This window comes from Carassius auratus, chromosome 7 (assembly GCF_003368295.1).
Source record: "Carassius auratus strain Wakin chromosome 7, ASM336829v1, whole genome shotgun sequence".
Lineage (NCBI taxonomy): Eukaryota > Metazoa > Chordata > Actinopteri > Cypriniformes > Cyprinidae > Carassius > Carassius auratus.
In genome coordinates, this window is record NC_039249.1 from 26,547,286 (window position 1) to 26,572,809 (window position 25,524).

The following is a 25,524-nucleotide window of genomic DNA, read 5'->3' on the forward strand; positions in this document are numbered from 1 at the left end:
TTTATTTTGGTGTGCTTTTTGGCTATTTCAGTACCTTTTGGAGCTTTCTAGCTGTGTTAAGTGCCTTTTAGGGTACTTCATTGATTTTTAGTTTTAATTGTAATTGCCATGTACAGAATTGACTGCTCCTTTTGTGTTCCATGAAAGTTCATATGGTTTTATAATGACACAATGTTCTGTAAATGCTGATAGAACTCAGATTTTTGGTAGTTTAACTAGTCTTTGTAAGCTTATGCCTGACTGTCTATGTGTTTCTGCAGCACTTACTGGATGTCAAGTCTCTGAAGTACTTGAGTAACCTGACGTTACACGATCGCATCACAAAGTCCCTGCTTCACCTCCACAAGAAAAAGAAACCCCCGAGTATCAGTGCCCAGTTCCAGGTCAGATCTCGCTCTTTCTTAAGCGTATTCTGAATCATGTCTATGTTGTGTAAGTATGGTGTAATTTCCTCCCTGTACAGCTCTGTTTTATTTGCCCCAGAAAAAGCCCAGATTAATCATAATAAATCATGTCCGTCTTTGATACAAAAACATAAAAAAAGCAACTGCTTTTGAAAGTCTATGATTCATGAGATTTTAGATTATGTGATGCAGTACGTATTTGTCATATGGCTGTTTTTATGTGGACAGGATCTCCTTACCTAACCAGAGCTTGAATTCATGCACATTACAGTCTATTGAATTAGCTGAGCCTCTGTGTATTACTGTGTATTACTGTTATGGGTTTTACATTTATGGTCACTTTTGGTCCTGTGGACTTAATTAAATTCAATTAAATTAGACATTAAACTCTCTTAAAATAAACTTTTCTATCTCTCTAGTTGATTTACTTTAAATAATAACAATGTTAAACTGTGGATATACATGAACCATGGAAGGATTTTGGTTGTTTTATTTCTGAACCACCATTAACTTTCATTCATTTTGTCGTGACCATTTTAAATGAAATAAAATGTTTGACGACTTTGTCTTGCTAAGTTAGCATTTTATGTATTTTGAATACATATCATTTAGTGCCATGTCAAATGATTAATCGCGATAAATCGCATCCAAAATAAAAGTTTTTTTTACATAATAAATATACAGAGTACACACATATATATTATGTTTATATAAATACACTCATTCATGTATACATTTAAGAAAAATGTTTATACATTGTTTATATTCAACCCTGAAACAACATACATAACTACCAAATTTTGCTATAAGTTTAATGCAACATATAATAATTGCTGTTAATAGTGTTTATCATCTGTTTGTTTACGTCTTTAATTGTTTTTTCCATTCATTTCTGCCATATGTACATTAACTGACATAGAAACTTAATTTTCTGCTTTGCAATAAGTATCGTGAACAGTGCTATATAAATAAACTTAAATTGAGTTGAATATATTAAATATATTTATACATGCTATAAATGATAGGAATATAGATATACATGTAAATAATGAAAATATCTTCAAAATATATGCTGTTTGTGTGTGTATTTATATAAACATAATACACCTACAAAAAACACACACACACATATAATGTAAACAAAAAGTTTTGGATGCGATTAATCAAAATTTATCTAATCTCGTTTGTCTAAAAATATACAAATCTTAACATAAATTCTTATTTTATAATGGATTCTCATAGTTTAATCTAGCTAAGAAATCTAGCTGATTTTTTTTTTATTTCCAGGTTTTTTAATACAACATTCATCTACTAAATGAATATTAAAAAAGAGAAATGTTGACATCTGTTTAAAAAAATTCCAATCCCATGTGACACGAAAATGACTGTAGTTTACTGCAGTAAAAATGCAGCATTATATGACAATTGATTCTGCTGGTTTAGAATTACATTTCCCTCTAGTGTCTCAGATTGAGACAGAGAGCTGAAAACATTCACTCGCTCTGCAGTTCTGGGGCGTCTGGCAGCAGGCCTGCACAAATGTGTGGATGACTTCACTTCCCACATCCTGTTCTGTGTGGCTCTCACTTTGGGATAGGAGAGTGAATTCCTGACCACCAAAATAGCCACTTTCCCTCTGTATAGAGAGATGCAGACATAGAAACACACACAACAAAGTCTTTTCAAAGATCTGGAAAATTTACTTGTCTGGTGCTATATGAAATCTTTTTTCTACTTTGAAATGGTATATATGTGTTATATTACACAATATTGGAAGTTATAGTAAAAAGTACTGAAATGGACATCATTGTCTTCATTTAGAATATATTTTTTATTTATTTTAAATGTTATTTTTTCTTATGGAGTGAAATGTTCTTGACTGGTTTTGTGAGATTTACCTTCAAGAAACAGTCAAGAAACATAAAAAAATGACGAGATCTGAACAATTTTAACTTGTGCTGCCTTCATAAACACTATAGCTCAATGTGTTATTCAGCCTGTTAAAGTAATGCAGACAACATACAGCTTGTGTTTTACTGTAAAATACCATTTAACCTGAACAAATCCTTAATTATGAATTTATTTAAGTTTTTTTTTTTTTTTTTTTTTTTTTTTACTTCATTTAAGGCCTCTCTCAACAAACTGATGGAGACGCTGGGTCAGTCAGAGCCATACTTTGTGAAGTGCATACGATCGAATGCTGAAAAGGTTTGTGAGTCCATGTGAATATTTTGTATTAATTTCACTCATACAGTATGTCAATTATATACTATATACATTTCTGTGTTTATTGTTTGCCATAAATCCCTGCTGTTTTTCAGCTCCCTCTGCGTTTTAATGATGCCCTGGTGCTGAGACAGCTTCGTTACACAGGCATGCTGGAAACCGTGCGTATCCGACAATCTGGCTACAGTATCAAGTACACTTTTCAGGTGAGACTAATGCACACATACAGTAGAGGATTTTTTCATGTTTTCTGAGTAGTCTCTAAGGCTTATCTAAAAATACAGTAAAAGAAGTAATATTTTGAATTATTATTACTCTTTAAAATAAATGTTTTCTATTTGAATGTGCTGTCAAACAATTAATTGCGATTAATCGCATCCAAAATAAAATAAATACATAACTGTTTTCTATTTGAATTGCCCAATAAAAGTGTTTAAGTTCTTAAAAAAAAGAAAAATAATTATTTACTGAGCCCAAAACTTTTGAATGATGTTGTACACGGATCAGCATAATTTCAGCATAATTTATCCTATTCTCATCTTCTGGAGTTTCAAAGATGAAGTCATTGTTTCCTGTTATTCAGTTCCTTTCCTGGGTGTGACTGTCTGGAGATGATTCTGTTCTTTTGGCCACTTTTTGTGAATTCAGCCCAGACGAATAGCATCATGTAGATCATGATACAAATAGGATTAGTGTAAACTGATTTCAATAATTCAAACTGTTTTCTAAGGCAAACCTCAATATTACGGTTTCTTCTGTTGGGTATCATGTAAAATGTCCTTTACTTTGTTTTTATTTAAAATTGTACTTGACACATTAGTCAGAGATATCGACGTAAGCAAATGTCTCTGTCGATAGTCAAGACGATATTAGGCTCATTCTCCTATTAATGTATTAATTAGTAATAATAACTTTTTTTTTATTTTTATTAGGCGGCCTATTTTAACACGGCTATCAAACTGCCCAGCTATTTCACTTCAGCACCACATTTTACACACACACACCGCGCGAGCGCAGGAGGATTAGAGCCTGTAGTCACTGAAGAAGTTGTAACGCTCTGACTCGGATAACTCGTTAAATCCATGAAATGAAAGAGAGAGAAAATGAGGAGCTGGTGTCCCACACATTAAATGGCTGCTATACGGCTACGCGCTCTTCTCATTCACAAGAGATTAACTCTTTCATGAATAAAGTAAAGACAAAATAATAACAAGGCAGCAGAGCGAACTTCTCCTCCATAGTGGTTCTCATGTAGTCCTTCTCTTAAAGACTAATCACTTAATTTATAACACTCATTATGTGGTGATGAGGACTATATGAGAACCACTATGGATGATAAGTTCTCTCTGCCGCCTTGTTATTATTTTCATGTACACCGGGCTATAATGTGATGCATGCAGAATACATCGTTTTGGCTGTTACAAAGTCTCCATCCACAAACAGACGTACGTTGTCTGCAGATATGACGTATTTCATTGCACTATAACAAGTAATCTGAACAGCCTATATATGTGCAATATTTAAAACGAGCCCTCACTAACTGAGTTTAATGTCACAATTAAGTCGGAACGCATCTCATTCATGTTTCTGTAGCAGTGCATCAGTCTCATGAGGTGTGGGTCCGGAGCGCTGTATGACTGATGCATCAGTTCAATTCAACTTTTGTCCAAATATATGAACTTACCTGTTTTAAATACTTTATATTTAACGTGTTCGTTTATGTCCAATATTAGTGTTAAACTGCTGGACTTTGAATGAAATCTACTATTGATTTCACCGTTGTCTGATTTTGCAGAATTATTTAGACTGATAACTTCCATGCGCAGATGCGGCAGATTTGTCATAGGACGCACGATATGATAGTTGTGTCCGACTATATATGAACTGGCTGTTTTAAATATAGTATTTTTATATTTAACGTTAGTTTATCAGTATGTTTGAAAGTATATTTTTTTTTATTGGTGATTCCATAGGCTCTCTCTCGCACACCTGCTCGGTTTAAAACACCAAATAGTTACGCATAATACGCAGAATAAAGGGTCTCTCTCTTGCTCCACCCATGCATGATAATATCATGTATCGTCGATCTCACGGGCTGATGATATGACAATCTGAAAAATGGCCATATCGCCCAACACTAGTACACAACATGTTTCTCACAAAATAAAATATACACTTTATTCAAATAAAAAATATCGATTTTTAAAGAAATATTAATGTTATATAAGGAAAATTAGTTTTTATCTGTTTATTTAATTCATGAGTGTCAGTACCATAAAAGGGATATGCATATGTTTCTGAATTTCATTTGTGGTTAAAAAGAAAAATAAATGGAATGGACACAAAAATAAACAGACCCTTAATCCACACTTTCACTTTAGTCAATCATTAAGATAAAAGATTTCTGTAATACAGCCTCTAATAATCAGTAAGTAAACATCTATCATTACAGTTAACAAACATTAACCATGTGCTAACAGCCGCTTAGAACACTCTAGCAACTAGCAATGACTTATTTTTTTTATTAAGTTCTCCATCTTGACATGTGTGCTCAAGTGTCTTTTTATGAAGCCTGAGTGTTTCCGCCCCAGTAATATCTGTGAGATATGAAGCTGGTGGAGTTAGCTGACTTCACAGAGGCTCTCTAATAGTCTGCAATAAAAGTGGCCAGGAATAATTGCATACACAACGGCACCTCCTCCCAGACTGTCCACCCCCAGTGGGCTTCATTGATGGAGACTTCAATAAGGCATGCCTTCACAGTGATGTTAGTGTTCTGAAATCTGCCCTGTTTTAAGGCCTTAATGAGAAATGTCACTTCCTGGATGCTTCAGAAAATGAATGACGTTTTGTGTGTGTGCCATCACAAAAAAGGTTTGACTATGGCGGTGTGGTGTTAAGTGTCTGTGTTATGCCCTCCAGGACTTTGTTCGACACTTCCATGTGCTGTTACCAGAGGGTTCCAGCCAGGCCAGCCAGGAAGCTATCAGACGGTACCTGCACCAGGTGGATCTCACTCCTGAAGGGTTCCAAGTGGGCCGTACCATGGTATGATCAACCTTCAGCCTCTGCCAGTGATAGGACTTAATTAAATTCCTAGAGTCTAACTTTTTCTGATGCCTTTGGGATGACACATACTGTCCATTCATGGTTAGCTTTGTTGGAAATGTACAGTATTGCATGCATGTGACGTGTCACTTTGTCTCTGCATGTGTATGGCAGGTGTTCCTCCGTGAAACAGAGCGTCAGCGGCTACAAGACCTGCTCCATCAGGAGGTGCTGCGTAGAATCATTCATCTTCAGCGACGTTACAGAGCTCTTCTGGAGAGAAGAAACTTCCTCAGAATGAGACAAGCTGCTTCTCAGATACAGGTACCTCGATTTATTTGTTATTTTTTTAATAAACAGTATGTGGAGTTATAGTTTATTTTTTTTTCCATTTGGAATTGAGATAATCTAAGATATATATATATATATATATATATATATATATATATATATATATATATATATATATATATATATATATATATATATATATATAATCTATACGTTATAGATGTTCTTTTCAATTGGGATTGCATAAAAAAATATAGTTTCAGTGAAAATATTTAATCTAATTTTTATTAAACTATTTTATTTAAATTATTTATAAAATTATTAAATCATTTTTCAATGTCAATCTTGAATGACTGAAAATTAATGAAAGTTCATTGTTCATTGGGCAGAAGGTGTGGGAACCGTGTCTGTGGTATTTGGGTTAGGCTTTTGACATGTAAACAGTGGAAGCACTTTTCAGAAATAAAGGTTTTAGTATTAAATAAATATTATTTCAGCTCTAGTCTAAAGGTAAATTATTTGTTCTGTCAAACAGTCCAAGGATGTTTTAAAAATAAAAATGTGGAAAGAAATATTTCCCTTTTTTGAAATATTATAAATATTTAGATTTACATCTTGGCATTTCGTTTTGACCAAAGAATTCTTAGTAGGATAACTTTTTAGTATTTAGTATACATTTTTCTAATTAGACTGTTTTGTACATGTGAAAAAGTATATTCCTGTCTATTCTAAGTTTTTGCACCAAATAATTTGGAGTAAATCTTTGAATCCCCACTGTGTTGTGTTGTCTCCTGCAGAACTGGTGGAGGAGCTGTCAGTCTCCACAGAGGGACAGCAGGTTTGAGTATGTCCAGCAGGAGGCAGCGGTTTGTATCCAGTCGGCCTGGAGAGGCTTTACAGAGAGGCGCAGACTCCTGCTGTGGAGGGAGGCAGCCGTGGTGATCCAGAGAAATTGGAGGCTGTATTGGCGGGGGCGGGCAGCCCTCCGGATCCAGACTGCTTGGAGAAGACACAGGGCCAGAGAGCTCTACCTCCGGCAGCGGGATATCACCATCCGCCTGCAAGCAGCAGGTAGAGGCTATCTGGCAAGGCAGAGGTATGATACAACCCTTTCTACAGAGCTACATCTCAGATGAAATAAATTGCCTTATGATACAGAGAGAACTCTATAATGGTCTGGGTTACACCAATCAACATTCTAATGCTTTTTATACAGGGTTCATAGAGGGAGCCTGCCAAGCAAAATTCTGATTGGTTTAACACCGGAATTGCATAATTACTTAGTTTATAGTTGTTGTTTTTTTATTTTTATAGTGTATATAATTGCAAAATATAAACAATATTGTTGTCTAGTTGGGTATTAAAAGTTGTATTTACTGTATAGTACATCCAATGGCATGCATACAGTACACTTACATAAAGCAACATGTACTATATATCAAATCTCAGCTGTGTGATAGTTTATATCATTGCAAATTGAAAACTATATTATCGCACAGCCCTTTATATAAAGTTGGAAATGCAGTACATCTGACTTTAGCCACATATATACAGCATACTCACTTAATGAGATAGACATTAGCATCATGATTTTCTGCAAAGCTGATGGGGATTTTGAAAAGCACTACACAATTTAAAAAAAAATTAAAACGTGTCCTCTCTTCCTACTAAAAAGCATTATTTTTTTAATTTTCAGATTTAGGGAATTTAAAGAGCAGAGATTAAAATCCACTCAGCTGTCAAATGGAGAGACCAGGCTGTTACCAGAAGAGGGCAATCTGAGAGACATGGGTTTGGATCAAAGGAAATGGGAAGACTCCAGCGAGGTGCAGGGCGGGAACAAACAGACCCTCATTGGTGAAGTAGAGGGGCCTGGAGAAGATGTTTTGGAAGAGCTGGTGCCAAAGATGACAGAGGGTACCGCAACAGTACAACCGGCATCTGAAGTGACAATCCGAGAAAGACCACAGACTCTAGAGGATCCCAACCAGAGGACCCGGGCCAAACGGGAGAGTCGGCGGATGCGAGAGTTGGAGCAGGCCAAATTCAGCTTGGAGCTTCTTAAAGTGCGCTCCTCTGGAAGCATGTCTCCTTCAGAAGAAAGGCGCTGGTCAATGGAGCTGGTCAGCGAGATCCCTCACACTCCTCAGGGTACTCCAGACAGCCAGAGCTCCAAGGGCAGCTTTGAGCTACTCAATATAGATGACTATTTCAAAGACAAGGCACCTTGTGCCGAACCAGAGGACCTTGGTTCTCCTTCTGTACCTGACAAGCACAATGTGTTCTCCAACATTCCCGAGTCCACTTTGCCCTCTGACACTCCAGCACCTGACATGATGTCAAAACCAACTGGCCAACCTGAACCTCCCAAAATGCAGAATTCGCTCCCAACTTTCTACTCCCCTCCCTTAGAAAGCAGCTCTCTAATAAAGTCCACCATAAATTCTGCCACCCCTTGCCCTGATGGCCTCAAAAAACCTATAAAAGACAGGAAGGAGTCCACTCGGAGACCTATGGTTGTGGTTATTAGTATGCAGAAGGAAAGCCCTTTAAATGAAGCAGATGTGAAGCCTCCGGAGGTCAAAGACAGTGCCGCCCAGACTAGCGAGCCACCAAGCCCAGCACAGCCTAGCAGCGAAAGCCTTTATGTTCTGGAAAAGCTAGAGAAGCTTAATGAGCAAAAGGAAGAGCGTCAGAAGCAGCAGCAGCAGCTAACTGAAAAAGAGTTGATGGAGCAGATCCGTCTGCAGAAGCACATCCTGCAAAAAGAACGTGAGCATAATGCCCAACATGAGAGAGAGAGGTATGAGAAGCAAAGGATTGAAGCTCTGCAAAGGATCGAGCAGAGTAGGCAAGAAGGTTCAGGAGGAAAGCCAGATAGATTCTTCACAGACAGAGGCCCTGCTCCCTTAGCTCAGCCAGAGCCTGACCTCAGCTCCCAGCCACTGGTCCCGGAAAAGGAAGCGGCTCCTTCCATTTTCAGAGGCCAACCAAAAGATAGCCGCAGTGTAGCAGAAGGGTGGGCACCGAAGTTGACTCTGGAATCCAGAGGGGATGAGGCCAGAAGGAGAATAAATATGAAACCGTCCACTCAGAATGTCAACATAAACATGTCCGAGAGGCCTGGAAACATGTTCTTTTCTCCGAAGGCCAAGGTTTCAAAGTAAGTGATGTGCTTGACCTCAGGGTGCCAGGCTACTAAATAGTTAATCGCAAAATGAAAATGATCCACCATTTCTCATCTTCCAGACCTGTTTGATTTTCTTTCATCTGCTGAACGCAAAACTAAAATATCCAAGTTGTCCTTTACTATACAATTAAAATGGAGTACTGGCTTCAAAAATAAAAATAATCCATATCACTTTTCCACTATTATCCAAGTCTTTGAAGTCAGACATTAGCTTTGTGTGAGAAATGGACAAATTTAAGCTGTTGTTAACATTAAATGGTTAGTTCACCCAAAAATGATAATTATATCAGTAATTACCCACCTACGGAGGGTCAGAGACTCAGAGTCTCAGATTTGATCAAAAATATCTTAATTGTGTTCTGAACAATGGTCTTACTGGTTTAAAACGACATGGGGGTGAGTAATTAATGACAGAATTAACATTTTTGGTTGAACTAAGAAACTAAAGCCCCTTTCACACTGCCATTCTGGCAAATACAGGGGTAAGGTGTTCCTGCAATTGTTCCCTGGTCACTAGATTTTGCACTTTCACACTGCCAGTGATGACCCGGTATATGTGCGTGCTTTCACACACAACCCTTGAAGATCCCGTAACGACACGTGACATCAGCGCGTGACGTGTAATGTACGAGTCGACAACGCAAGGCACGTTATACTTTCACTGAAGCAAGCAAACGATCTCTGCGTGAGCACAGAAAGTGAGGAACTAACTGATCTCTGCTTCATTACAGTTTGCACATATGTTTTCGTCGCGAACGTTGATCTTCCTTCAAAACAGCCTGTAAAAGAGTCGTGTCATCACTTCGACACGGAATTAGATCTGGCTTTTGTTCACACAGCGCTCGTCCCGGGTCGAACCCCGCAATGTTACTAGGTCCCCGACACGGGTTCAATTCGGTAATCAATCCCAGGACGTGGTTGCTTTCACACAGAAGGCGACCCGGAAATATTGCAGATCCAACGTGCAGTGTGAAAGGGGCTTAAGTCTAACATGAAACTTCCTAAGATGCCATCTTTAAATATGCTTAAAGATTAAAGATGCTTAAAATTCTGGTCTATTCTGCACACAAAGCTAAAGAAAGGTCTTATATGGTTTGTATGGACATAAAGGTGAGTAAATGATGGCAGCATTTTCGTTTTTGAGTAATCTAAACCTTGAACTTCTTGAATTTGTTTTAGGTTGGATAAGGACTTGGCCAATCAAGGGAAAACCGCAGGAGTCCAGAATGAAGTGAGCCTCTTGAGTTACAAATCCGCTAAGAGTGAGGTGAGAGATGTAGCAATTGACACTTGACACATGATAGATTTAAATAGCTTTTTACAAACCTCAAGAGTTTTTTCCCTCGTTATTGAATACATTTGTCTTTGAACTCTTTCTGCCACACGAGGCCTTTGAGGGGTCACCTGACCTTGACGTATGGGGGAACATCTTCATTTGTTTTATCATTTGGTTGATTAGGTTGGCCGACCAGGTCATAAAAAAGCCCGAATGGCACGGACACGTTCAGACTTCATGACCCGTGGTTCAAACACCATGGGAGAGGGGGAGTCAGAGGAGGAGGAGTATGATGAGACCCCTCTGTCTCCTGGCACACCCCTCCCCAAGCAGGACTCAGAGGAGAGCACACTAGAGGCTTGTCACAGTGACTCCGAAATGGTAATTTAACGGTCTGTGTTAGTGCAAGCAGACCCAGCAGCAAGATCTCTCTCTACAGCTAACTTCTCCAGAAGAAGCTGATAGATCGCCTTACTGACCACCTGAAACGCTTCTACACTCCCTATCCAGTTGAAGGACATAGTCTTCAACCACAGATGCTGAAACGCCTTTTGAAAACTATTCTCATCTGTGATGGCAGGTGTTTTTCTGCATCCACATAGAAATACTGTACAAATAAATTATACAATGCAAAGAATCATATGCATTTTAATATGGGCTGTCAATAGATAATATATATATATATATATATACACATATATATATATATATATATATATATATATATATATATATATATATATATATATAAAATAATGAGTACTCTTAAACTTAGAATTTTACTCAATACATACAGTAGTTTATTTTGCTATCTACTGTAAATAGGGACATTTCGTGGACATCTATTGTTTTTATATACAGCTAGATAAATAGATGTATATCAATATATTACCCTAACCAACACCATACTTAAACTTTTTTACATTAAAAAAGTTGTATACAATTTTTATCTAATATTTATTTTTTAATTTATAGTTTAGTTCAATTGACATTACATTCCCAAAAAGATTTTGTCAGATTTAATTCACTTCTGGGTATATTTCTTTCCAAATATCAGTTAATGCTAGAATGGGTAAAGCTGCACCTACTGGGTATGCGCACTTAAAAGCGATACTCCTCCCCTAAATGAACATTTTGTCATTAATCACTCACCACATGTCATTCCAAACCCGTAAAAGCTTTGTTCTTCTTTGGAACACAATATAAGATATTTTGGATGAAAACCGGGAGGCTTGTGACTGTCCCATAGACTGCCGAGTAAGTTATACTGTCAATTGTTGAATAAAGTCATTATTTTTATTGTATTTGCATACAAACAGTATTCTCATCTCTTCATAACGTTACGGTTGAACAACTGATGGCAGATGGACTATTCTGACGAAGTCTTTCAAACCTTTCTGGACCTTGACAGTATAACTTACTTGGCAGTCTACGGGACAGTCACAAGCCTCCCGGTTTTCATCCAAAATATCTTATATTGTATTCTGAAAATGAACAAAGCTTTTATAGGTTTGGAAAGACATGGGGGCAAGTGATAATTTGGAGTATCCTTTTAATATAGTGTAATTTTTGTCTATACAACTATATATTTTTTCTATAGTGTAATTTTTTCCTATACTCTATACAACAATAGTTATTGTAAGGGTAGGTAGGCAGGGTTGGGGTAGGTGTAGACATTAATAAAACACAATCTAATTGGTAAAAAATTACCGTTTGTAGCTGTATCCCTTCTAGCCACAAACCAAAATATCCCCAATGTTTTTTGTCTGTTGCAATGGCCAGCAGAACAGTGTTCTTAGACATTATGCTGACACCTATTGGTGTTGATGTACTGTAACATCACACAAAACCATGTTACTTTACATTATACACATAAATTGTCAAAGGCTCTATGAATTTTTCACTAGTTATTAAAATAATTTTCTTAATTGTTTTTTGACACAAATTTAATTTAGTCAATTTTTTTTTAAATAACTTTGACAGCCCTAACTTTAATGCATTTTCATCCAGCACAAAAAAATAGTAGATTTAATTCTTTGTCACACTTGACCCAGAACTTCTGTTTTCTTCAGTACATTGGTTCAAGAACCAGCCACACAGATATGGATGGCTTCCATCAGAAGTTTGCTTTCCTTTCCTGATGTAAAAAGGCATCTTGCGTAAAGTTTAACCCACGGCACTCTTCACAATCTGACCACGCTGCTTGTCTAGACATAACAGTTATGCTAGTTATACAGTAGGTTGCTCCTTCCTGAACAACCGAGACCTTCTGTGAGATTCTGCTTTCTACACTGCCACCTTGGATAAAGAGTACTGCATGCTTTAACATCTAGCTCTGTCTTCTCTTCTGCAACAATTCACCAAGGCTAAAGCAATGGAACTGTCATGGCGCATATTCTAGATTTATTTATTCTGTACCTCTCTTTCCAATACAGTAGAATTTAGTCATTATCTGGGTCATTGAATAACACCGGTGCCTTTTTTTATAACAAATGTATATATATATATATATATATATATTTATATATATATATATATATAGAGAGAGAGAGAGAGAGAGAGAGAGAGAGTAATTAAATAATGTAATTATTACATATTTACATATAATGTAAATATCTGTTGCTTATATCTTTTAATATAAGTTACTGTATTTATTATTTAAATTATGCAAAGGTACCTGTTTTGTAGAATGACCCATCTAGTCATTTATATATGTTTTTTTGTTTTTTAAAAGATTTTGTCCTAGTCATATGCTATCTTTAGAGTGCACTTTCACTGTGTGCCACTGGTTAGTTTTAGTGCATTAGTGTTGAAGAAGATTGATTTAACCAATTAGTGCTTTCAGACTATGTTAAGGAGCAACACATGTTCTTACTCTTTGTGCACATTATAAACCTTTTAAACTCACACTACCTACCGGAAAATATTGGCTGAAGTGAAAGGAAAAGCCAAAGTCAATTTAACTGCTTATATTATGCTATAAAAGGTTTTGAGAGACAAACCTTGCCAATAACTGTCAGTTAGAGACCTTTGCGCTTGCATGCAATATGTCATTATCTCTTTCAGCTGGCCACAGTCAATGAAGAGCAGAAGAACATGTATAAAACCATCTCATCTGGAGAGCTGGGCAAAAGTGATGCGAGGAAGAACTCTCATGGAGATGGAAGGTGCTTGTTTTTTGAAGAACGGTTGAGATTTAAAATATTTGCATTTTTCATTTTTATTTTACTCTTCATTTACTCATATTATTTCATCCACCCCCTCCCCCACATTACAGAATGTCCAAAAAAAAAGTGGATTTAAAATATATATATATTAAAAATTTATTTTTATATATTATTATTATTATTTATTTATTTTATATATAAAAAGATGTTCCTGTCTAAAAAAAGGACAAAAAAGCACCCTAGAGTTAGTCAGTGTGACACATTTAGACTCATCACTGCTGGTTTTTCAGGCTGTTTTACACACAAAATGTTTGTGTCTTAAGAGAGAAAACATGGGCCTGGAACATAAAGTAAATGAAATCAAGTGTAAGTATCACGAAAATGATCGCTGTCCTTGTCAACATGTTTTGTCTGCAGGGTTCGCACTAAAATGCGGTTTTGGGGAAAGGCAAGGCATGGAGAGAAGAAAACCTCACGAGAACGGCTGTTGTGTGGCAGTGATACTTTGGAAGGAGACTATGCTGAAACAGCACTTCTAATGGAAGAAGGTGAGTTGAAAGAAAAAAAACATCAGTTAAAATCTTTCAAGTATTTTTAGATGTGAAGAACTCTTTTGGTCATGAAAACACGGCCATTCTGTTTATTCAGGGGTAGAGCGTCTGACCCCTCCTCAAAGCCCAGACCTAATGTTACAGAGGGAGTTTAAAGAGAATAAAGATCCATCCCCCAAAGTGAAGCGCAGACGTAGTGTGAAGATCAGCAATGTTGCTCTGGAGCCCGTCCAGTGGCAGAACGATGCCCTGCAGATACTCACATGTGCCAGTGACTACAGGAGCATGAATGACTTCCTCATGAAGAAGGTGATGACTGTTTTCTGCTTCAATTAACTACAGCTGTATTCACTTATTGATGAGAAGTCGTCTTCCTAACCTTGTTTTAATCTCACAGATTACTGATTTAGACACAGAAGATGGTAAGAAAGACACCATGGTGGATGTTGTCTTCAAAAAGGCACTAAAGGAGTTCCGCTTAAATATCTTCAACTCGTACTCAACAGCTTTAGCTGTAAGTAGCTTTATAAAGCAATTGTTTTACTGTTATCAACCAAAAATGATTCATATTGCCATCAAAAATGTAGGACATTTTAGGTTTTTGCAAAGGAATGTGTGACCGTCCCTATGAGATATTGCTTGTTGTCACATTGTGTCTGGTTAGGACATTATGTCAGAAACAGATATATTGTTTTTGCTCTGTGTGCAGATGGATGATGGGAAAAGCATTCGTTATAAGGATCTCCACGCCCTCTTTGAGCAAATCCTGGAGAAAAACATGCGTCAGGAGCAGAGGGACTGGAGCGAGTCACCAGTGAAAGTTTGGGTCAACACCTTCAAAGTCTTTCTGGATGAGTTCATGACGGAGCACAAACCTCTGGACAGCAGTATGAGCAGGGTACGCTCTTAGAACAGTCAATGGCACTTTTCATGAACGGGATACAAAATAGGGCTTCCAGAAAGTAACAGGGTGGAACAGGATAGCGAAGGAATTTTTAGATATGGGTCTGAAATAAAAATGAGATTAATGTAATATTTAAGTAAAATATATTCAAATGAATTATAAAATAAATGATAACACATATGCAAGGTTATATATAATACTTCTATCTTCTCTCTCCAAATAGAATTTGCTGCAAAAAAAGATTTTAAAAAGATTCTCTGATTTTAAGTGTGCTGAAATATGCTTTTAATGCATAGGTTTGATGTAGCTGTTCCTCATAACAACAAAACATGTAATACATATTTTGGCAGTTATCTTAAAGCAATCCAGTGGTCATATATATATAGTTTTATTCAATAATATAAGATTATATATTAAATTGTATAGGTCTGTATATTTTTACATGCATTTATATATACATGTATATTTTATCAAACTATTTTTATTGCCTTTTTTCCTCCCATAGGCACCCAAACCAGACCGCAAGAAAAGAAGGAAGAAGGATACTGATATAGTGAGTGCAATCACAGACAGAGGTGTCACAAACTGAATAAGCATTTCCGTTTTTCATGGAAATCAACCGACACTCTGGCTTTCTTTGTTTCAGGTGGAGGAACACAACGGCCACATATTCAAGTCAACACAGTACAGTATTCCCACCTACTGCGAGTACTGCTCCTCCCTCATCTGGATGATGGACAAGGCGTGTGTCTGCAAACGTGAGTTTCATGTCCACAGTCTCCGCATCAAAGTGACCCTGAATTCGATTCAGCATAATCAGATTGTTTACCAACAAGCCCATGGCCTCTCGGCTCGAACAGAGAACAGTTTGGCTTTGTAGAGCAGGAGGTTTTCCGGCATGTTACAGTGAGAGAAGAATGTTGACTTGAATTGAGTTTATTTTAAGTGGCAGTGCCTGTGTCGTATATGTACTGATGTTGAAGATGAGAATGAATGAGATGTCTGTGTCTTGTGTAGTGTGCCGCTATGCGTGTCACAGAAAGTGCTGTCAGAAGATGACCACCAAATGCAGCAAGAAGGTAAGGACGTTTTCTCTGCTAAGTGCATTCATGTGATTTGGGCTATAATAAAGCATGTTTCCTTTCTTCCCATGTGCAGTATGACCCTGAACTCTCGTCAAGGCAGTTTGGTGTGGAATTGTCCCGTCTGACAAACGATGAGCGAGCGGTGCCTTTAGTCGTCGAGAAACTTATTAATTACATTGAGATGCATGGCCTGTACACAGAAGGGATCTACAGGAAGTCTGGATCCACCAATAAGATTAAGGAGCTGAAACAGGGTCTGGACACAGGTATGACACACAAGAACACGATAGGGATTTTCACACTGTGCTTAATCCTGAGTTATCATTGTTCTTAGCCCTGCTTTTAACCCCAGGTAAAGGTATGTTTCACACTCGTAATTTAGAAGTGCGATTAGCATAATTTTTTACCCAGGATTATGAAATCCTGCTCAGGAGCAGGGTTATCAGTGCTTTTCTTTTTGTTTTTAAAGGACAGTGTGAAATGACATGGTGTTACAGTGCTAGGGCTAGACGCTTAGCAACCAACCAATCACGTGTCTCATATTCACGTGTTTTGGACAGTTACGGAAACACAATGTGTTGTATAAACAGTCGGTTCACTGTTTTAGTGTTAAAAAAAATCTCGAATAGGAGAGAAGACGGTTTTATTCTTTTTAGATAAAAAGTTATTTCAAGAAACACTTGATAGTAACGTCTGCAATATACAATGTAAGGATGCACAATGCTACATTCTTTATGTAAACTGATTGTATGCTGCGTTTGTCCAATTAATGACATTGTACGTTCCTAAACCCTGGGTTAACATTCTTATTTGCATATTTGCGGAGTCAGTGTAAAGCATCATCTTATAAATACCCAGCAATAATTATTCACTTCGGTTAAATTATGAATAAATGCGGTTTAGAATGACCCAGTTGTTAACTATTTCAAGTGTGAAAAACACTAATGATATATATCTGCAAGAGACTACAATTACTGCTTTACTGTTTAATAGCTGTTTATAGAGCCTTTCCAGCTCTGCACATTTCGGATGTTTTTATTGAACATCAGCTGAGGTCCGAGTACTGTATAGTAATAAACTTATAATATAACTTAAGTTATATTAAACACATATGTGTATGTTACTTATATAACATGTATACTAAACAAAATTGTATGATCTCTGAAAACATGTTAATATCTTTGTTTTACCTCACAAATAAATGTATGTTGTTTTAAGGATGTTTCACAAGATTCTGATATCTTGTCCACCGTACATTACTAACCTTTTATAGTAATATATCTACTATATCTAGTAGATGTATTACCATAGTAACTATATCTGTAGTCTGGAATCTGGTATTTTCTGCCCTCAGATGTAAACAGCGTGAGTCTGGACGACTATAATATTAATGTCATTGCCAGCGTTTTCAAGCAGTGGTTACGTGACTTGCCTAATCCTCTGATGACCTTTGAACTGTATGAGGAATTCCTGCGGGCCATGGGTAAGCAGATGTGCCTGTCAAGAATGATCTGTCACATTTATTGCATTAGCATTCAGTACAGCAAAAACAGTTTTGGTGTCTTTTTTGCTTTTTGGTGTTTATTTGGGGGAGTTTTGTGTGTGTGTGTGTGTGTGTTTTCGACACATTGAAATTGGTACTGGTTGTATTGATGTTGATGAAGTTATGTTGATGTCTTGGATTTTTTTTTTTTTTATATTACTTTTTTTTAAATATAAGTTTTAAACTCTAAATCTCGAATAGATGAAATGATAATAGTAACGCAATGTTTTTGTACATTTTATATGCCAGTCTGCAGATGCAGTTCTGTTCTAGACCCCCAGTTTTTAAATAAATTAGACATTTATGGAGACATACAGTAAGGTTTGAACTTGGATGATAATGTCTCTTCAGGTCTTCAAGACAAGAAAGAAGCGATTCGGGGGGTTTACTCTATAATCGACCAGCTCAGCAGAACTCATCTGAACACTCTGGAGCGCCTTATTTTCCATCTGGTCAGGTGAGATGGCAACTGCAACTTCCCATGTCACCAAAAAATGTATGCAAGAATGACTGCCTCAAAAAGAGAAACTTGCTTTCTGCTATACCATTTTAGGTAGTCATGTCCACAGAGAAATCTCATTGATCTAAAATCGCAGATTATTGCTTATAATAATAAAAAATAACTATTATTTCCATAACTATTATTTCCTGAATGTTGGCCTTTAGTGAGAACAGTGAAATGATGTTCTGACTATGAAATGTCATGCATTGCTAGAACACAGTCTTGATTCTGCTGTTTACAGGATTGCCCTGCAGGAGGAAACAAACCGCATGTCTGCTAATGCACTGGCTATCGTGTTTGCCCCCTGTATCCTGCGCTGTCCTGACACTACCGACCCTCTGCGGAGCGTTCAGGACATTGGAAAAACCACAGCGTAATGGGCAACTCTTACTTCTTTCAGTTTGATAAGACCAGTTCAGATTAGTGACGGATAGTGATTAAAATACTTCCGTTTATTTCTTTAAAGGTGTGTCGAGCTGATCATTTGCGAGCAGATGAATAAGTATAAGGCCAGACTGAAGGACATCAGCACTCTGGAATTTGCGGAGAACAAAGCCAAGATCCGACTAACATTCATCCGCAGGTCCATGGTAAGGGTTAAGAGTGAATTTCATATTTTCACAAATATCCACATAACCCAGATGTCCAAAACCTGTTTCTAGATCAACATCCTTGTTGGACTTGAAACTACATTTTTATCAACCTTTTATTTCCCCTCCTATTTTATAGATAGTTAATGATTAGAGTTAGGACAGTTTGTTTGACAGAAATATTGTTCCTTAACCTAAAACATTAAAAGATGTTGATCAAGGGAAGATGGATAAGCGTTGGTCCTGGAACAACATTCTTATCTCACAATCACAAATTTACATCAAACGCACCCTTAAAATTAGAGGAAAATGACAGTTTGATAAGTATGAAGCTCCAACCCAAGTTATAAGCTTAACTTTAACCCTAAAATCTGACAGATACATTGGTTCAAGTCAAAAAAGGATGTTGTTGTTGTGAGTAAATCAGCCACATTAGCCTCAGTCCTGACAATAACCCCATTCTCTCCTCTCCCTCCCCTTTCCTCTCGAATCCAGAAACCCGTAATAATTGCTGTTAGATTTATGAGCATAACCCGCAGTGCTGCGGCGGTAGGTATTTATGTATTCGCTGTTACTGTAAGTGTCATCACGTATGCCGCGTCCCAGCACTGTGTGGTCCGTCTGTCTTCATGATCATGACATACAGATGCTTGAGCAAGAATCTCAAGAGCTTAGATGTTAGTCACCTTGCACTTTATTAATCTAGACAGGTAACAGAATCACCTTGTTGCATTACATTTTCATAATGCTGCACTGCATGACTTGGGAATGTTTTAAATAATGTTTTTTTGCATTCACTCCATGTGCTTAATATTTTACTTTACTTTTTTTCTTTTTTTTTCTTTTTTTACTTGCTTTCTCTGGTTGGTTATGTGCAGTCAAAATCATTCAGAAAGGTAACAGCTTTGGGCTGAAGTGAATCTGTGTTGTCCATCCAGGGTTCAAAATGAACATTTACAAGAGCCAAATGGCTACTTGTCCATTTTATATGAAAAAAAAGAAAATCTCTCGCTCACGCTCTCTCTCGCTCTCTCGCTCTCTCTCTCTCTCTCTCTCTCTCTCTCTCTCTCTCTCTCTCTCTCTCTCTCTCTCACTCTCTCACACACACACACACACACAAACAGTTGCATTTGCTGTGTAAGAATACATTTCTGACCATCACTATTATGAGGGAATCAAAGAATCAAATGACAAAATAATAGCATGACGAGTCATTTTCCATTTGGACATTTTCCATTGTTCATTTTGGCCTCTGTATTCATGTTTTGTTTCTGTAGCCTGAATGAGTTTTGAGAATGAAACTAGAAAATGCTTTGTTTGATTGTAGCAGTATTTCTAGTGTTGTCTTGTGTTTTGTTTGACAGGGTAAGGGCCAGGTGCACAGGTTGAGGTATCACTTACCGTCTCCTCCAGTGAGTCCTCGGTCTTCAGCCGCCCCAGAGGTGATGCAGGAGAGCGGTGATGAGGAAGCCAGCAGAGATACAGAAATCTCGGAGCAACAACAAGTCGCCATGCAGCAGGAAGAGAAAGTCCTGACTGAACAAATCGAGAGTCTGCAGAAAGAGAAGTGAGAGAACTTATTAATTAAACTTATTAATACTCAAAGGGTGGAACAGCATATCATCATATTACTATGCTCCTTGTACAGTATGAAATACCCCGAGGACCTGCTAAATATAATGTGCCGTATACAGACAGGTTGCACTGCACTGGGTATCCCACAATGCAAAGGACTTGACCTTTTGTGTCAGTTTTAATAAATAGAAGGAAGCAATATGAGCTGTTATTTTAGCATATTGTGTTTGATGATACTGCCAAGATAATCTTACCCAAAAAATTGTGACCCTGGACCACCAAACCAGTCTTAAGTTGCTGGGGTATTGGTAGCAATAGCCAAAAAAAACATTGTATGGGTCAAAATTATAGATTTCTGTTATGCCAAAAATCATTAGGATATTAATTAAAGATCATGTTCCAAGAAGATATTTTGTAAATTTCTTGCCGTAAATATATCAAAACTTAATTTTTTATCTGTAATCTGCATTACTAAGAATTAATTTGGAAATCTTCAAAGGCGATTTTCTCAGTTTTTAGATTTTTTTTGCACCCTCAGATTCCAGGTTTTCAAATAGTTGAAACTCTGCCAAATATTGTCCGATCCTAACAAACCATACATCAATTAAATGAGCTTATTTATTCAGCTTTCAGATGATGTATACATCTTCATTTTGAAATATTGACACTTAAGGCTAGTTTTGTCGTCCAGGGTCAATGCTTTTCTTTTTAATTATTATTATTATGTAGATGTACGCGGTTAATCTGGTTTGTACTGAGATTAGTTTGATGGTCACCTCACAGGGAGGAGCTGACGTTTGAGATGCTTGCTTTGGAGCCGCGGGCATCTGATGATGAAACTCTGGAGTCAGAGGCCTCTATAGGCACCGCAGACAGCTCTGAAAACCTGAATCTGGACTCTGAGGGAGCCACTTCGGACTTCTCTGGTGAGTGACTACTGAACCTTCCTGTTAAATGTGAAACTTTTCAAACTGCATGCTGTTTTTTAATCCATGTCATCTGATTTACTGTGTTACATTTATAATGCATCTCGGAGTATGACAGGAAATGGAACAAGAATAGATTAGATGATGGAAAAGGATCAGTACAATACATAAATAGCTGTGTTTGCTTTTGGTTATATTTTCCAATAACTTATGCAGCCCAGGAGACATTTCAGACAGAGGAAGTGAAAGTGATTACAACAAAAACAAACACTTTTTTTTGTTGGTTTTGGGAGTTAACATGCAATGATAAATTGTTTCTAAAATAAACTTGGAATGTTCATTAAAGTGATGAACAATCATTAATGAAGTTCACCCAAAAAATAAAATGTCATCATTTCCTCATTCTCATGTCGTTCCAAACCCTGAAAAAAATTGTTGATTTGTTTTGAAGATATTTTTAGTATTCTCTCATAATGTTTGCCAATGCATTTAATGTGTAATTGATATTAGAGTGTTTTAACCCTCTCAGGCTCAAATTAAGTTTTAGTAACAAGTTTTTAGTAAAATATGTATCTGGAGTAATAAGGTAGTTCGTTTTTAACTGTTGCAAATCATCAATGCCTGCCTTGAGAGGGTTAATCCAAGTCTACTTCTGAGACAGTTATTTTTTTTTTTATATCACACATAATTTAGGCTTTTATTTACATATGAACACTGATTAACACACATACTGTATCAAAGAAACTGTATCAAATATGGTAAATGGGTTTTGAACATCATGACAGTTTTTATTTTTGATTGAATTAATCCTAATTAATTCTTATCCTAGTCTTTAAATTCATATGTTTTCTTGTTTCTGTTTTATGTGTTTATGGTTAGATTTTTATGTACAGCACTTCGGTCAGTCTTGTGGCTCTTTTTAAATGTGCTTTATAATTAAATTTAAACTTGGACATTTAGATTTCATGTGGATTTCAAAATAGTTCAGACAAATAAAAAATCTATTCAGTACTGTAGTTACAGAAACAAATACTGTAATTATTTTGATTTAATTTACTCAGTAAATTGGACAAACAGATTCATTTAAAAGGAATCAGACATCCAAAACTATACATAAGAGAGAATTTTAGAAGAACGTGTAAAGCTGTGTGCCAAACAGTGACATAAAATCCAGCTATGCAGTGCTTGGTCACTCTGTCACACTAATGGAAAACACATCTAAGATAGTAATGTCAGAACTTCACATACTTTACTCCCCAGCATTGGTGCTAAATGATTTTCTAGCGCACCTGTTCACATTGCTGTTCTCTTTGTCTCTCAACAGAGCGAGGCCCAGCGCTGGCCGCCTTGAGGCCAAAGAAGTCAGAGGCAAAGAGCAGGAGGGTTCTGCGAAGGCAGCCTGAATCCCTGGACTCCATAGAATCCAGTTCTACAATCTCCTCTGTTTCGTCTTCCTATATGCAGCCACTTGCACGAACCCATAAATTACGTTTGCGCTCCAAATCACCTTCGACACAATTATATCTATCCAGCGCCCCCGACAGCCTGGACCGGCCCGAGCAGGACGGAGAGGAGAGGGCGCAGTTCACCAGCCGTGGCACCTTCAATCCAGAAAAATCCAAACAGCGCCTGCAGGGTGCCAAGGTCTCACCTCAGAGGCACCGTGACCCTCCGATGGGCGGAGGGCAGAAGAGAGATCCAGACTTGCCCCCCCAGCAGGTGGTGGTGTACGGCAGCAACGAGTTCATGGTATGAAGGCCACAAGGCTCCACGTCCATCCACGGAAAACAGCTCATCCCTCCCTGCTAGCTCACCCGAGTTCACATTCGCTGCATTATAGTCCTTAAGTGCCATGTTGACAGAAAAAAGCAGGAAGAGAGAGCTAGGAGGCTTTCTGATCTGCATGTGAGAAAGCTGAAAGCAGGGCAAAGGGAATGCTGAACCATTCCTGTCCGGAATGTTCTCCTTTGGGCTCCGTGACTGTGACCGGGCTCCAAAGTCGGGAGACGAAGCCATTGATGAACTCCACCAATTCAAGCTAAACCATGAGCTGCTTTAACGTTTACAGCATTCTCTCCCATGTATTTGCCCCCAAGCCTATTTAATAAATTTTATTTACATGGAACATATAAATCTATATAAATATATTATGTGATATAAAGTGTACAAAGCCAGAGCACCAGTGATTGCTGGGTTGATGAATTCATGTATATTATATTGTGTATAGGTCATGAATGAGTTGGAGAGAGAAGTGAGGATGTGAGTGTGTCTTGTCAGAAAACCTCTGGATGTGTTCGTGCTGCTTTTTGTCTTGTGCTTGGAGGGAAATGATGCCATTAAAGGGACCAAGCAAACTGGTGTTAAAATGCCAGAGGATCCCACACTAAATGAAGACTCCAAAGTCTTCCCAAACACCACATAGTGTATTATGTCAACAGTTTTTTGTGCTTATCTGCCTCAGTCTTGTTTAAAGAAACCAGTGTTAAAACACAAAAATGCAGAGTTACTGGATTACTATTGCTTAAGGTATTCTAAATGGAATCATTCGGAATCTTAGGATAATCCGTGCCCTGCAAACACTAGATTCCTCTTGCTAGAAAATGACTTAAATATGACTTAATATATTACCAAATGGTCTCTTCTGTCTGTATATATACTCTCATGCGATATTTCCCTTTTATTCCTAAATATTTAATTATTAAATTAAACCTAGCTGTAAAAATCCACACAAGTGCATTTTGGAAGGCTATGCTTCGTTTCGATCCACAGCTCTCATTCAACTGCTGTATTAGCAGTGTTGCCCTCAGAGAGATTCTGATATCTCTCCATCATTAGTTATTGATATCAGGAAGCTGAAATGATCAAAAGCAGTTATTTTACTTGTGCCACCAGCAAAATATTTCTCTGTCTAGACCATTTGTCCTTTCTTTGTCACTGTGGTTTGATCCAGATCAATTTGTCACCGTCATGTTAAACTGTGATTATATCCGGTAACATGGCTTGGTAAAGGTTTCTAAATGTGATGGTGTTTGGCAAAGGCTGTGAACGTCTGTGGACATAAAACACATGACATCAATCTCAGACTGTTAATTTATATTGTGCTGTACAGGGTCACACCGCCTGCAGGATTGAGCAAACAGCTGTCTGGCCTCAGATCTGTTTTATGTTATGTGGAGTCGTGTTGAACAAATATTTCTTATGAAAGAGAAAAAAAAAAGTCAATGGTTGTAAAATAAATCACACATTTTGAACAAATAAGAACTGTTTTGGTGAAGTAAAGGTCTGAGTTATTGTTGAGTAATTTGTTCCAGACACATTCAGTTTTGTATATTGAATGATTTGAGCTTTTGGAGGAAAACTTGAATTACCAGTTTGTCCTGGAAACCTGAAAGAGGTGCTCTAGTCTTTTATCACTTTGCCAAATGGGTGGATCCGGCCTACTGTAAGAGAATTTTAATTGTGTTAGAGCTGTTTAACTCGTCTTACTGCTGGCGAAAGGTGCAGCCAGAGCTCCACACAGAGACCTGATCTCACCATCATCAGTCTGTCTGGAATAACATGAAGAAACAGAACAAACTGAGACAGACTCAATCCAGAAGAACTGTGGCAATGTGTCCAAGACACTTCAAGAAACCTGCAAAGCTGCAGTACTGTGCAAAGTTTTAGGCACTTTAAGATGACATCAAAAATAATGCCATAAATAGATTTGATTAATGATCTTCTATGAACTTAACTAAATGAAATCAACATTTAGGTGTGACCACACTACGTGTTAAGAAAAGCTTTTTGTCCTAGCTGCACTTGCGATGCTAAATTATCAGAATCATTACTCCAGTCTTTGTGTCACATGATCATTTAGAAGTCATTCTGCTGTTTGAGAAACTTTATTATAATTATTTATTTATAGTTAATACAGTACTTTTTTTCAGTAATCTTTGATGAATAGAAAGATCATCATTTATCTGAAATCAAAAGTCAGTATATTTAAATCATTATATATATATATATATATATATATATATATATATATATATATATATATATATATAATGATTTAAATATTTATAAATTTTATATATATATATATATATATATATATATATATATATATATATATATATACATATAACATTAAATTATGGAATTATATAAATTAATACTTTTATAAAGACATAATGTTACACAATATTATATTTCATATATTAAAGTATCAAATCAGAATATTTGAATGATTCCTGAAGGATCA

At 37.0% G+C, this 25,524-nt stretch overlaps 1 protein-coding gene across 8 annotated transcripts in view; it reads left to right on the forward strand.

Moving 5' to 3' along the window:
* The window catches only part of LOC113106355 (unconventional myosin-IXa-like), a 122,398-nt gene extending 97,862 nt beyond the window's left edge, over positions 1 to 24,536 (forward strand). For 5 of the 8 annotated variants that reach the window (XM_026268201.1, XM_026268206.1, XM_026268202.1 and 2 more), the window contains 26 exons: positions 261 to 383; positions 2,532 to 2,612; positions 2,726 to 2,836; positions 5,553 to 5,678; positions 5,853 to 6,002; positions 6,767 to 7,065; positions 7,666 to 9,132; positions 10,339 to 10,426; positions 10,619 to 10,816; positions 13,502 to 13,602; positions 14,020 to 14,150; positions 14,251 to 14,462; positions 14,551 to 14,667; positions 14,863 to 15,051; positions 15,563 to 15,610; positions 15,704 to 15,815; positions 16,075 to 16,136; positions 16,216 to 16,408; positions 17,497 to 17,625; positions 18,037 to 18,142; positions 18,429 to 18,560; positions 18,654 to 18,777; positions 19,273 to 19,326; positions 20,142 to 20,344; positions 21,136 to 21,278; positions 22,603 to 24,536. In XM_026268201.1, coding sequence (XP_026123986.1) covers positions 261 to 383; positions 2,532 to 2,612; positions 2,726 to 2,836; positions 5,553 to 5,678; positions 5,853 to 6,002; positions 6,767 to 7,065; positions 7,666 to 9,132; positions 10,339 to 10,426; positions 10,619 to 10,816; positions 13,502 to 13,602; positions 14,020 to 14,150; positions 14,251 to 14,462; positions 14,551 to 14,667; positions 14,863 to 15,051; positions 15,563 to 15,610; positions 15,704 to 15,815; positions 16,075 to 16,136; positions 16,216 to 16,408; positions 17,497 to 17,625; positions 18,037 to 18,142; positions 18,429 to 18,560; positions 18,654 to 18,777; positions 19,273 to 19,326; positions 20,142 to 20,344; positions 21,136 to 21,278; positions 22,603 to 23,033 — 5,130 coding nt within the window. In that variant the 3' untranslated portion in view covers positions 23,034 to 24,536. The remainder of the gene's footprint in view (positions 1 to 260; positions 384 to 2,531; positions 2,613 to 2,725; positions 2,837 to 5,552; positions 5,679 to 5,852; positions 6,003 to 6,766; positions 7,066 to 7,665; positions 9,133 to 10,338; positions 10,427 to 10,618; positions 10,817 to 13,501; positions 13,603 to 14,019; positions 14,151 to 14,250; positions 14,463 to 14,550; positions 14,668 to 14,862; positions 15,052 to 15,562; positions 15,611 to 15,703; positions 15,816 to 16,074; positions 16,137 to 16,215; positions 16,409 to 17,496; positions 17,626 to 18,036; positions 18,143 to 18,428; positions 18,561 to 18,653; positions 18,778 to 19,272; positions 19,327 to 20,141; positions 20,345 to 21,135; positions 21,279 to 22,602) is intronic. The other 3 variants (XM_026268203.1, XM_026268208.1, XM_026268207.1) reach the window with 2 other exon arrangements.
* The last annotated feature ends 988 nt before the right edge of the window (positions 24,537 to 25,524 follow it).